The sequence below is a fragment of the Stegastes partitus genome, unplaced genomic scaffold (genome assembly GCF_000690725.1).
Source record: "Stegastes partitus isolate 25-593 unplaced genomic scaffold, Stegastes_partitus-1.0.2 Scaffold314, whole genome shotgun sequence".
NCBI lineage: Eukaryota > Metazoa > Chordata > Actinopteri > Pomacentridae > Stegastes > Stegastes partitus.
Window position 1 is genome coordinate 357811 of NW_007578045.1, and position 13596 is coordinate 371406.

A 13596-nucleotide genomic window follows, 5' to 3' on the forward strand; every position below is an offset into this window, starting at 1 on the left:
CTTGATCAAATACAGGTTTATTGTTGAAAGAGCTCAGGGGAAGTACTGATAATAACAGTATATATCTGTTATACAGACGGCCCTTTGGAAAGAATGATACAATGAGACGGTCAACTGCTGAGAACTGCTATTGTTACTTTCCTATCTAGAAAAATCTAAACCTAGAAAAGGCAAAGCACACAAAAACACATTCTAACTGTGCACAGTTTTGAGACGCAGAGACGCTTTACTACCCAGTCTCTATACATGGTAGAAACAAGCTGAAAACATCTATTAGAGCTTGGCAGTTTACAAAAACAATCCGTTTATTTCCAGTGAGTCTGGTTGTCTACATAGATCTTATGAAGATAATCTAAAATAAAAACAAAAATCATCACCGAGACTTGGAATTAGCAAAAGACTACTAGAAATCATTGCAACCAAGAGACTGACAAGTGTAGATCTATAATCAAATGAAATACCATGACATTGGACTGGACAACAGTATGTTTCGTTACAGTATAAAACTTTCAATTTTCCGGCTTCGCAAGTGAACCGTCACTTTGAAGCTGTTCAAATACAGCCGTCACACTTGTTACTTAGGCCACTTTTATCTTAAAAGTCGTGGAGTTAATCTACATTCAGAGCTTAAGAACTGAAGAAGCTGTTAGACAAGCTGAGATTTGAAAGGATCTCCCTCAGGGCTGGACAGTATGTTATCTTTACAGGACACATTCAGAGATTTCAAGACATCTCAGAGGTATAAAAATGAAGAGGTATAAAAAATAAAATCACCTTATCATGACTAGAAGAGCACCAGACTCAATGGTGTCAAACAATTCTCTGGTTTGTACCATAATGCTATACTCGTATGCGGTGCTAATATACCGATGGACAAAGTATGAAAACGGTTCAGGTTCACCATTGTTGTCATCACACCTGCGGCGGGCAGCCCTTCTCCGTCAATCATACAAGTGAAAGCAAGATTAGTGTACACTTCCCACATTGGTTCTCCAAGCAGCTGGGTAACTCATTTTCTTATTACGGTCCAACAGTAACGATTGGTCCATAGACAGACAGTAGTGGTACTTTGCCTTGCTTTACCAAAAATCCTTTTTTTTATGCTTAATGGGGCAGCTTATAGTGTCGTCCTGACTAAGGAAGAACAAAAAATGGTAAAAAAAAAAAACTGAGAAGCTAGATAGAGTAAATCCTGAGTAAGGTCAGAACTGTGTGCATTTCACATTATTATTCGTTACTTGGTGTTTGTATGGTTAGAGCAGATGTTCGTGTCAAAGAAAAAGCTGCTTCAAATGGCTGAGGCAGATCTGGAATATGGTAAACATTTAATCTGCACGTTTCATGATCAAGAGTGTGAGTTTCAGTACATGACTGCGGATGCCTTACAATGCTGGATCTGCATGTGGAATGTACAATTTTGGGGGTTAAACTTAATTACATCCAAACAACTCAAGAAGCAACAGAATTGATAGATTTTCCTTTCATGCTGAAGACGAGCATTGCGACAAATAGATCTAGACCTCATCCACTGAAGCTGCTTAACTCTCTTGCCCATGATATAATACGCTATCGCCAAAATTGCTCAATTTGAGTTAAAACAATCTACAACTCGCCGCGGAGGCAAATAGGAAACTGTAACAATTCTCGATGACCAGTGGAACAGTATGCTACCTACATGGTGACATGTCTACATAACATCGAAGAGGGCCTGACAGATGTCTGAGTGATAAGATAATAATTACGTGAATTCATAAAACTATCAGTAGCCACCTAAACTGAATGCTAATTTCAAAATCTCTACATACAGACGTAAACATATTAACAAAAAGATATAAATGAGGACAACAGATAAAGAACCAGTCACAATGAGTGTCATCTGAAACTGACCCAGGAAAACCAAAAAAGGCCTTTCTCTCCTTCCTCTGAGCAACACAAAAGGATCCACAGGCCCTCCGCCTCAGGTCCTCCTGCAGCAGCTGTGCAAGGATTTTCCCCTTGTGGGGGCAGCATCAGTAGCAGCAGTCCAACAGCAGTCCCAACAAAGGCTCAGAGACTGAATGCTAGTAAGATCATTATCAGTGTAGTGTGCCAAGATACGAATTACCATCTCCCACAGTCTAGGGGTTTATCAAGCTGGAGAGCATTTAAACTTCCATGCCTACAAATAAATACCATGTCAAAAAAGGCTATTTTACAAATCCAGATTTGTAGCTGTACAGTGTCAAAGCTTCCAGGAGTGTTAGTAGCAATTTTTTTTTCCAGGCTTTTTTTATTTTAATTTTTTTAAAGGCTTCTATGGAATTGGAAGAACCATTTGAGACCATCACATCTGCACAGACCAAGCTATCTGCTGGCACAGAAACTCCTCTCTCATATGCTACCTATTCAGGGGAAGCATCTAGTGCAGACGATTAGAGTTACTGGCAAAGGATCATGGGAAAATGCCTCCACCCTTTGAACTTGCATGCCGTACTGCAGTACCTCTCTGGAACTTGAGCTTACACGTCTTCTTATTCAAGTGCAATAATGTTAAGGAAATACAGACAGAACATCATTCCCCTTACAAGACAAGGCATAAAAATCTTCATTTGTGCATTAGTGTCTTCTGTCATTGGTCCATGTGTAGTGATTTGGGAGGTGCCTCAGCTATGTTGGGGCAGATGGATGTTGTTGCCCTTGCATTGTCAGAGTAGATTCCCTCTGCAGGTACACAGAAGATGCTGTAGGGTGAGACCAAATGAAGGGAATGCAAGAGTCCTTGAGCGACAATCCATTAGATCCTTAGTAGACAGTGTGCTTATGTTAGTGTAAAGTCCCTCGATGGAGGTTGAGATGCTTTGGAGAACTGTTGGTTCAGTTCCTCACTTAATTCACATATTCAGTGCACTCCTCAGGTTAAACGTAGTTTTTTTTTTCTGTTCCAGACAGTATCAGTGCCGAACTTCATTATCAATGAGGCTGTCCTCACCAGACTGGAAGTCCTCATTCAGGCCATTTTCGACATTGATTATTTCCTCGTCCTGCGAGGACCCCTGGCCATCGTCCTCGCCACTGCCTGACCCACCCTCTTCCGAATTTGGATCTTGAAGTACCTGAGCAATGTACATTTGCTGTAGGGGAGAATATGAAATGAAATAGAATATTAAAGTCTGATATCTGTAATATGTTAAGTTTTAAAAAGGCTCCTCTTTGGAAAAAAAGCTATGTGATCTATCATGGTCTGCAGTTTTGCTAGTTCCTTTTTCAGGTATCTAACATTTATTGATATTGCTTCATGTACACATCTTGTCTTGGTTTTTGCTGTTATTGTGAAGTGAAAAGATAGCATTATTCTTTCATAGAAGTGAGGAAGCTTCTTTTACAGTGAAGAACAGTTTGCTTTAAAGCAGATTTTTTTTTAACAATAAAACTAATTTGTGTAGATTCAGTTTACTTTTAACTTTAAAAGGATTTTTTTTTCAACCAAGTAAACATAATTCTGAGACCAAGACTATTATCACTGCTGAGTAAAAACAAACTAATTTACTGCCACTATAAACAAAGCAACGCATTTTCCTATATCATAAAAACAAGATCTTCTTTACAAAATATTCTTGCAGCTAAGAAAATTAAATCTGAACTGTTTTTCTAAAATACTGGCACAAATCCAATGCCAAGTGAATTCGCGAGATATGGTGAAGGTTGCAGATGTAACTTCAAATTTTCACATTTTGCATCTTATGTAACTATTAGACAGGAACATGCTGCTGAGACTTGCAACTGCAATTTCTGAGATCTCAACGTATCAAAAGGCCTATTCTTCTACTGAGTTAGAACTGCATGCAAATTTCGTGGTATGTGTTCTACAGACTGCTCCAGGGAAAGCATTCCCAATCATCCACATTTAACCTCTTTAGTCTGAGGCAATACTGATAATAAATAAAAATGGCTGAATACATACCGCTGCCTTATTGGCGGCAGAAACGCACACTGGACGTCCATTTTCTATTCCGTCCACCTCTTGGGAGTCGATCTGGGACAGAAAACACATATTTAACATAAGAAGTAGAATATAATGCTGGTCTAAAACACTGGCATGGAGAATTTAAAAAAACAAAACAAAACTCAGTAATTTGCAGATAAGGTGACTATGTTTGTACCTTGTAGTTGTGTGCGCTGAGATATTTAAAATGTCCAAAGCAGACGTGAGAGAGGCAAATGATAATAGTGATGATCAAAACCACAAATGTAAACATGGATGTGGCAGCTGAAAACCCTGGGGGGGGAAGAAAGCAGAGGGATATTTGTTTAACAGGAACTTGTACGTCAACATATTTCAGAGAGAAGTAGCAGACACACTATAAACAAATCTGAGCATGTGTAAGGACAACAGCGGCCTGCAGAGGGAGCTGTCTTCTTACCCGAGCGAACAGTGGAGAAGAACAGAAGCCAAAAGAGGCAGAGAATCGGAGCAGCCACCACTTGGTTGACAGCTCCTGAATGGATCTTCTTGTCCAGTTTGGATGGCAAATAGGCATAGTACATGTTGTACCTGTCTGCTAAGTGTTTCAGCAGCATGTACATCAGTCCTGTAGAAGACAGACAAGACAGTCAGTGGAACTAATCCAATTAGGCCTGTTGATAAGCTTCTGTATGAAGAGCAGAAGCACTGTATGCTGCTTGCCTTCTGCATGTGTCTCCTGCAGTCATCTAATAAGCATACTATCTTGATGTGAAACAGCAATAGCCCAGCCGGGCTATTAAACTGCAGAACTCACCAAATGGGACAATAATTGGGCAGGTGATGCTGTATGTCATAACCACTGTGAAGACACACATCATCCAGGCATAAGCTGCACCGAACTGGAACTCATAGGCCTGGTGCTGCAGAGACACAACATAACAAATCATATAACTGTCATGCAGTATATTCTTTCTTTGATTAGTTGATTACCTATCAAATGTAATAAAGGCTAAGTGTTCACATAGTGTGTCTTTTATTTATTTTTTTAATGTTCCCAGTGAGAAGAGAGTGAATGCGGCCACAAGCAGCCACGCAAAGAAAAAACAATGCACCCAATGTATTTGTTAAGAGCGTTTTGCCGTCTAGCGAAAAATCTCTGAACCCTTTCAGGAGGTGCTTGTGTCTGAGAAAATGGATGAGAAGCTTGTGGTCGTGTCTATCAATCCAGAGCTGTATCATATGTCAGACAGTAATTATCACAACGAGGATTGATGCTAGTCTGTTCTAACTACAGATAGAGTGGTGATCGGTTGTCAAGATATTGTTGTTATAGAAACAAAACCAATGTGCCTCATCTCAGCCCTCCTGCTTTTTTTTTTGCTTTGTTTTGAAAAACTCTATGTAGCTACACACCTAAATACTGTTAAGTGCCAGCGACAAGTAACCAGAGGCCAAAGTGATGTCTTTAAATTAAGTCAAGCCCACACAAAGTGGTCAGATTGTGTAATTTCCATTATTGGACATTCCTACCACACACTGGACAGACAGCGCAGACCCAAGACAAAGCAAAGGCAGAACAGACAGTTACGATAATGAACCAGAGAAAAGATGCAAATTGTGACATCCGACATGAGACAGCAACTGCTTGATGCTGTAATTTAATATATTACTTGAATGAATATTTTAGTATTAAAGCTGTCATGAACACCATTTCCATCTATTTACTGATCTACTCCAAACTACCAAGAATATGGAACTTAGCAAAAATCTTTCCAACTTAAATTAAAGCAGCATGAACATGGTTTATTGTATGTACACTCCTGTGGTCACTGAAACAATGAATTCCTCATTTATTTACAAGATAGAAGCCCATGTAACAAACTGATTATACCGAGTCATTAAGTATCAAATGAATATTCTTCACATGGGGTTAAGCGGGGGCCACACTAACCCTTTTGACGTTCCTCCGTTCGGCTGCAGAGCGAGCCAGGCAGAGCCGGATCATGTACATCAGTAAACCAGGGATCCTCAACAGGTCCATGGCATTACCAATGAATGCAGATGCAATGACATAGTTCACAAAGAAGGCTCCATTGTCAGGAAGGAAAACACACCTATAGAGCAAAGACAATGGTCAGTATCACTAAAGACTGAAGTCAAACTCACAAAACTTTGAAAATCCAACATTGCAAAAGTCAATTTAATTCATGTTAATTTAGTTATATGAGACCTTGTTTGGGATATTAATATATGCTTGAGATCTGTGTTAAAAAAATATTTATCTAAATACATTTGAACTAGTTAAAGTACTAAACAATTTGTTATTTATCATTTATGTTGCATATTTACGACACAAACATTGCATCTTGTTCTGCTTTGTTCTAAGTCCTACAGTGATATATTAAAATAACCATTAAATTACGCTACTTACTCGAATCTCACTTTAGCATCTGCCAAGAATCTTTTGTCAAAAAGCCAGCGGAAGAAAACATCCAAACTGCAAAAAATGTGAGAAAAGAAATCAGCTAAAATATTTATGTTTGAGCTTTACATTTCATTGTATTACTGTGTTCACTTCACAAAAACATGCAATACCTGCTGAGTCCTAGGGAGGGCAGCAACAGGACCATGAAGATCAAGAATGTGTAGCATTTATGCATTGTGGTCCTGTTCTCTCCTGACCTGCATGACCAAATGGAATATTAACACATATTATAAAATGGAACACATTAAAACCTCTTGAGCTTCAAATGAGAACAACAACAACAATACGACTGACGACAGGAAAGTAAACCGTACCGGGTCCAGTGGGCTTCGAAGAAGGCAGAGTAGTAGACAATAGTAGGAAGTAAGGCAGAGAATGACCACAGAAGGAGGGTGGGGAAGAACTGGGTGATGATTGGATTCTGGAAAGCAGAGAGACATGGATGTGTTTGTGGAAAGACACTGGTGACATCCTGTGTACTCTACATCAGCACGCACACACATTTTGATAGCTTGGGAATGCTGTTAAAATGTATTCTGTCTCCGCTCTCTTGCCATCTTACTGTGTCATTAATGATACTGACAAGAGCAGATTCTTATCTACCCTCCCTGACTCACATTTAGGTACTCCACTGGCTTGGTAACATTGAACTTGTCCATGGTGGAGATGATGATGGCCGGGGTCGTGAGGAAGAAGAGGAGGAGGAAGAGGACTAAGTTGATGATCAAGCAGCGGAGCCACCAGGAGAATCCTCCCACTGACAGATGCTCCCTGTGGGATAAAGGTTATGTAGCGGTTAGATGGACACAGTGTGACGACCCGCAGTTCTGGACGCAGCTGGCCAGTAAGCTGATACTGCAGCTCAAAAACTAATATATCATCTGCAGTGAAATTTTAGTTTTCAAGATGGAATGGAGCATAAGTATGACATTAGCACTTTCACTCTGTCAAAATGTAACCATTGTTTTAAATAGGTGACTTGAATGTGTTCTTACCAGTAAACATTTTGTGGATCAGGGGCGTAGCTGACAGTCCAGTTCTGTGTGTGCAGCTTGGGGCTGAACTGAGAGCTCTTGGGCTCGCGCCGACAGTGACAGCCCTGACACTTGCAAGCATTGAAGTCCTTTAAAATTCTGGCAACAGACATCCATTCAAACAAAGCACAGATATTACAAGAGGGTACAGATCAATGGAATTTGTCAGTCCATAAACAATCTCATAGACACATGTTGACTGATTTTATCATGTGTAAATGTACATACGTGGCAGTCATGGACTCATTCTGGAAGGTGACGAAGGCCATCCCTAAAGGTTTCCTGTTAACCTTCTCCTTCTCCTTCCTGTAGTCATCTTTTAATTGTGCCTCCAGCTTGGTATAGTAGCTTACAGCTTCTTCCTATTGAGAACAAAGAAAACAAAAACTTGTCAGACTCTGTGACGTCTTTACGTTACTGTTTTTTTGTGGGATTACTTAATCACTGTCAAGCATTTATTACATTTAGTTATCATTATTAAGTTTGGCATACCAGGCTAGCTAGAAAACTGAGTAGATCTCAAGTTAGATCATGTGAAACCCACATATCAATTGTGAACAAGACTTTTAGTATTTTAGCATTTCTAGATGAATTAACCTATATTTATGTGACAAAGACTGTAAATATGCTATTTCAGATGTTACTGTGATGTTACTGTTGAAATTTGTGGTTTTCTTTAGATGGTTGCACTGAAATAAACCAAATAAAATCCTATCAAGTAAAAAAAAACAAAAAAAAAAACAACACAGACACACACACACACACAACACAACACGACACGGCTATAGTTATGGCCAAATTGGATAAATCGAAGGACTTCTAAAAATTTTCCAATTATGAAGCGACTGTATTTTCACTAATTTATTTTCCTCATGCAACCATTTACGATGGCACATGACCTTACTCCTAAATATAAACTAACAGCTGGCATTGTTCAGTCTCAGTCATTTTAAAAAACTGAATTAACTTTTACAGTCAAAGCCATAAATGTGACTAAAAAACAAAAATGCAGGCCACAAAAGGCAAAATTGTGTTTAGATGTAATTTACTCATGATGCAAAAATATATGGTTTTGGAGGCTAATGACAGTAGTACTTAAAGGCATTATACATTGCTTGCAATGCATGTTTTTCCTGCTTCCCCACAACAACTTAAAATCAATCCGTCTTTCCTTATCTACTCCTCAAAATGCTTTAAATATGAAGCTTGTAGACGAGCGTATTGTTCTGACATTAGGTTGCAATATAGCACTCTGACCTGTTCACAGCCTTTAATGATGCAACAGCAAAGGTGTCCACAGGGCTTTGGGTTGATCATGGTGGGAACATGCTCCTTTGCCTGCAGGTCAAGAAAGAACTTCTTGCTGCGCTCTGTCTTCTTCCTGCATACAAAACATCACGTGTGTCAGATGGGAAAAGGTCCACTTGGAGCCAATCAGGTATTTCCCAAAGTGCTACAACTGGGCAAATGTACACACTTGTAGAAGTTAAAACACTGTTACCTTTCAGAGTTGAGATACATCAGCCTGGCTACGTTGTAACAGATACGAGCTTCCAGTACACTGCAGTTTTCATATGCCTGCCTATGAAAGAAGGACAAGGAGGGAAAGAATGAAACAAGTTTACTAAAAGCAGAAATTCACACCTGCTTAAAATTTCCCAACAACAGCAGCAAAAATGTATTTACAGCAGAATGCTTTTCCTTTTTCTATTATATTGGGATTTTCTTTATTTTATTTTATTATACTTCATTGATCCCACAAGGGAAATTGTCTTTTCTTAAGTGTGAAGGCGTTTTTGTAGAGCAGGGGGCAAATATAGAATTTTGGTTAATACTATTTGTTCAAGTAGGAGTTGACGCAGACACCCCCTCCTTAGTCCAAGACCATCTTGACACATGACTTGCTTAATTCTGTTCATCTGGCTTCTATTACAGACAATTACACATATAGTCCTGCCATTGTCTGATCCCAACCATAAGGACCAGGGCAAGACAGATGTTTTAACAAGGAAAAGCATGGTTCTCATATACCTTAATACAGTTACTGAACAGCCTACTGCCATGTCAACAGAGCAGCGTAGCATTTGTAAAAGCAGACAGATTTAAGCATTGTGAGATAGTAACTGTGGAGCTAGAACATCCCTGAAAAAGAGTCGGGGGAATGCTTACTCAAAGTGTTGCTTTATCTCTGTCTCCTCTGCGTATTTGGAGATTCCATTCACAAATAAAGTGCGTTTCACCTACATGGAAATGAGAGGAGAGAAAGGAGTAATTACCGACGACATACAGACCTGTGTGCCTAAAAAAAGCGTATTTAAACAGCCATTTTTCTGAAACTGTGCCACCCACCAGATCATCTTCCTTGTAGTGCATCTTGGACGTGTGCCGTCTCATGCTGTACACCGTCAGTAACAGGTAGAGGAATGCAAAGGTGGTGTGCAGCCACAGTAGTGTATTACTTGGGTATTAAAGAGTAAAAAAGTTAGTGTTAGAAAGTAAAGACTCAACATAATATTTCAAAGTACACTTCATGCTAAGAAAAGGAGTTACTCACTCTGCATCCAGATTTGCTATAGTGGTTCGCCCAAAACTATAGGCATTGTTTTCTGTAGAAAAAAAAATAAAAGAAGCAAGACAATCACTTGTTTGAAAGGCTGCCCCTGTACTGCACCGCACGTAATACAGCTGGGAATGTGGAACATGGCTTAAATTGTTAGAGCTGTAAAAAGAGCATTTAGTAAGCGTAATTTCATATATACAACACATAACATACTTTCGTTTTGAAGCATCATGTGCGTCATCATGTGAGTTTTGTGCGCTTACAGCTCACACAGTGTAAAAAAAAAATTGAGTGACTATCAGTTTAGCCAGTGAATATCCCCAACATGAATGAATGAATATAGTTTGCTGTGTCTGTTAGCAGCAATATGGTCTGCAGCAATATGGAAGTAATAAAACTTAGAATATAGTTGCCAGCAGGAGCACAGCACAGGCTCCATGTTGAACCATTTAATCTTTTTGTATGTACATGTTCTCAAATTTAGCAAAAGTGTATCACATGTTCTTGGCATTTTTTTTTTTTAAATAGATAAAAGCATGGTGTAGTGCTTCATACAGTTCTGCACATGTTTTGTAAAACTGTTTAGTTTTGGTTCCACATGTCAGAGAAAGTTCCAAAGTTTTTTTTATATTGTTCACAGGAAGGCAGTCAGAGGAAAGAAGGGGCACAAAAAATGAAAAGAAATAAAGAACAATTAAAAAGAAAACCTAATAGTGACCAGACAGCATCCCCTAATCAAATATTGACAGCAAAACTGACCAAAAAATATAATAATGGAAAGAAATGAAAGTTTCCTCTCATAGCAAATTCCGATCAGCTCACCTAGTAGATTTCCCGAGAAGTTAACAGGCAAGATAATGCCCACGGAGAGAACACCCACCACTACCAGCAGGCCGATGATGTGGCGCTGAAAGGACAAGTAATGCACTGCATCCTCACCACACTTGTCCCTTATCTCTTCATCCCTTCAGAAAGAACACAGCAACAAAGACACCTTGTTAAGAACCATTCAAAACTGAGAAAAAGTAAACAGAATTTTAAAAAAGTGGCTGACTTACTTGATGCGGAAGATAGCAGTTAGCCAGGAGCAGAAGCCCTAAAAAATAAGAAAGGGCAGAGGTGAAGGTGTTGTACCAGCTTTCAAGTGAAAATACAGTTTTGCTTGGTTGAAAGAAACCCATATTTCATCATTAAACATCAGCAGCATACTTACTGTGTCTCTCTGCTCTATGTCCACAGAGCTGGAAACTGAGGTGAGGCGCTCATAGCGTTCAGGTGTATCCGATGTCATAGCAGAGGCCACACTGTATGCACAAAACACAACACATAGCATTTGCATGATGTTACATAACTACCCAGGATCCCCATATATCATGAGAGGATGTTAGTTCTGTGTCTCAGGACAAAGGGTTTACCTTCAGTATGGAAAAGGTGACACAACACAAAACACACAAAGACTAACACGTGCCCTGAAATGAAGCGAAGAGATTGTCTTTGTGGGCCACCAGTAGAGATTTGGTTTGGTAAACTCGTAAACCACAGGGACAATCTCTGCAGCCACATTTCATGCAGCCTCAGGAGTTAAGAGCCTACTTCAAACAGGTTGAGTACACCATCACTGTCAGAGGAAAGTTTGCAATAACACATTAAAAGGCAAAGCTCTACGGAAAAGAGCATTCACAGAGGAAACAACAGGAGCCCAATGATGATCAAGACGCACATTTATGGTGTTTTTCCAGCAGAGCCACGGGTTCTCTTTAACAGAACACAGTGTCAACACCTTAATATTTACTATATACAAATTTGATTGCACTCCGCTGGGAGGTCATGACAGTCCAAGTTGCACATAACTGCAAAAATATGAAGAGAACCCAGGCTCTGCTGGAATCCCAACAGTGGTTCGGTGTTTAATTCTACATGAAAGAATGACGTCACTTGGGGCTCTAAGAAATCTCTAATGGAATGAGGAGAGAGCCTGAGGCCGAGATCGTCAGTGCTCCTCTCCCACATTCCTGTAAGAAGACAGAACAGCTCATCTCAGCTCTAGGAGACAGGATATACTGTAGCTGCGCCATGTTAGGGCCTGTCTATGAACAACCACAGATCAGGGAAGTATTACCTCTCCCTGTAAGCATCCTGTCTGTGTGGCTCATGCGGCGCGCTCACACAGAAGAAGTCCGAGCTTCTTAAAGAGGTCAATACACAGATTAGCACACACAGATCTGATTAGGACGGTGAGCGAGAGGACAGGGACACCCAACAGCAGAAGTACAAGAGTGACAAGGAGAGGGAGAATAATTAGGAGCCTGGCAATGGGAAATGCCTGAAGGAGGGAAAAAAAACAGAACCATCAAGAGTGAAAAACAGACTGAAACCCACTGCGGCCTGGGCAGAATGGACAAGAGTTATGAGTCGGGTTAACTACAGAAAGGGGAAAGGAGAGAAGAAAAAGGCAGTGAGTTTAGGATATGGAGAGATAACATACTATTCCCGATCATCCAGGCGACTGTATCGTTGATCCATTCTTCTGATGAAAAAGAAAAAAAAGCAAAACAAAGCCATTTAGCCTAGTTAAGAGGAAATGACCCTGTTGGCCAGAAAGGGTGCTGCTTCAGAGAAAATCTGGGGAAGCATATTACACCACAAGCATACCAATGAAGTTTTCCTTTCATTCTGGTATACATTATGCAGCCATATAAATACATTTATGCCCCGTCCATTTGCTTTGTGTGTCACGGCCTATGTAGCTGTAACAACATAGACATCAAATGTGTAACCCATTTTTGATTGTCGGAGTTTCTCAGTTGGGCTACGTCCACTATTCCAAAGCTTTAAAGAGAATTTTACAGACAGTGATCCCAAGTCAGCGCAGTCATGAGACAACAAACTATATTTCCTGTCTGTTACAAAAGTGTCCCATGCTGCCACCCCCTCCCATCCTCCCATCACGCTGCAACCCCGCTCTCTGCTCACATGCAGCTGCAAAAATAGTGTAGCTGCAACATCACACAAGCGCAGCAGGGGGAAGTAGGTAATGGAGCACTGTGTCATGTACTTTTCCAGGGTTTGCAGTCGAAGTCGTCTGGAGCAACGTCTGATCTCTGAATCTTGCTAACTTGATCAGCTCTTGTTTCAGTTCATGATGCAGGAATTAACAAGGGGCAGTGGGACCAGTCCTTGTTGACAGGCATCTTTTTGGCTACTTCCACAACTGGTCTCATTATTCAATCAGTGTGGAGATACCAGTCTCAAATTTCCTTAATATATCTGGCAGCATATCATACGAGCTCCAATCTGTGGGGCTTAAGATGCAGACAGTGGCTTTGAAGTGGTGTAGGAAATGGATCTAAGAGAATAATTGTATTGACAGTAGTTCCTCCATTTCAGACTTATTTCATCAGCAATCTGGCCTTGCTATCCTAAATTGAGCAAACCCTGGATTAAGTGACAAAGCATGACAATGTCAAAGTGCATTGTTGTCATTAAAAGAAAAAACTGCTGAGACTGATTTCCTGTTTAGATCATCCTTGTCTGCTTCTGTCAAATAAAAATAAACCCAAACCTCATAGTTTTT

At 40.1% G+C, this 13596-nt stretch overlaps 2 protein-coding genes across 2 annotated transcripts in view; one reads left to right on the forward strand and one right to left on the reverse strand.

The window, feature by feature from the left end:
• LOC103358477 (transmembrane protein 63B-like) overlaps positions 1-13596 on the reverse strand; it is a 25434-nt gene continuing 11838 nt past the window's right edge. Inside the window, exons 4-24 of the mRNA XM_008283471.1 lie at positions 12508-12549; positions 11236-11326; positions 11081-11118; positions 10845-10987; positions 10017-10068; positions 9812-9920; positions 9632-9702; positions 8964-9044; positions 8720-8843; positions 7691-7824; positions 7424-7561; positions 7046-7199; positions 6743-6849; positions 6539-6625; positions 6375-6440; positions 5895-6057; positions 4758-4863; positions 4401-4568; positions 4140-4255; positions 3941-4012; positions 1-3110 (exon numbers count right to left, since the gene is read on the reverse strand). Of these exons, the coding sequence (XP_008281693.1) occupies positions 2931-3110; positions 3941-4012; positions 4140-4255; positions 4401-4568; positions 4758-4863; positions 5895-6057; positions 6375-6440; positions 6539-6625; positions 6743-6849; positions 7046-7199; positions 7424-7561; positions 7691-7824; positions 8720-8843; positions 8964-9044; positions 9632-9702; positions 9812-9920; positions 10017-10068; positions 10845-10987; positions 11081-11118; positions 11236-11326; positions 12508-12549 (2242 nt within the window). The 3' untranslated portion in view covers positions 1-2930. The remainder of the gene's footprint in view (positions 3111-3940; positions 4013-4139; positions 4256-4400; positions 4569-4757; positions 4864-5894; positions 6058-6374; positions 6441-6538; positions 6626-6742; positions 6850-7045; positions 7200-7423; positions 7562-7690; positions 7825-8719; positions 8844-8963; positions 9045-9631; positions 9703-9811; positions 9921-10016; positions 10069-10844; positions 10988-11080; positions 11119-11235; positions 11327-12507; positions 12550-13596) is intronic.
• The window catches only part of mrpl14 (mitochondrial ribosomal protein L14), a 16406-nt gene continuing 15480 nt past the window's right edge, over positions 12671-13596 (forward strand). The window contains exon 1 of the mRNA XM_008283470.1: positions 12671-12681. The gene's annotated coding sequence lies outside the window, so the exon portion shown is untranslated. The remainder of the gene's footprint in view (positions 12682-13596) is intronic.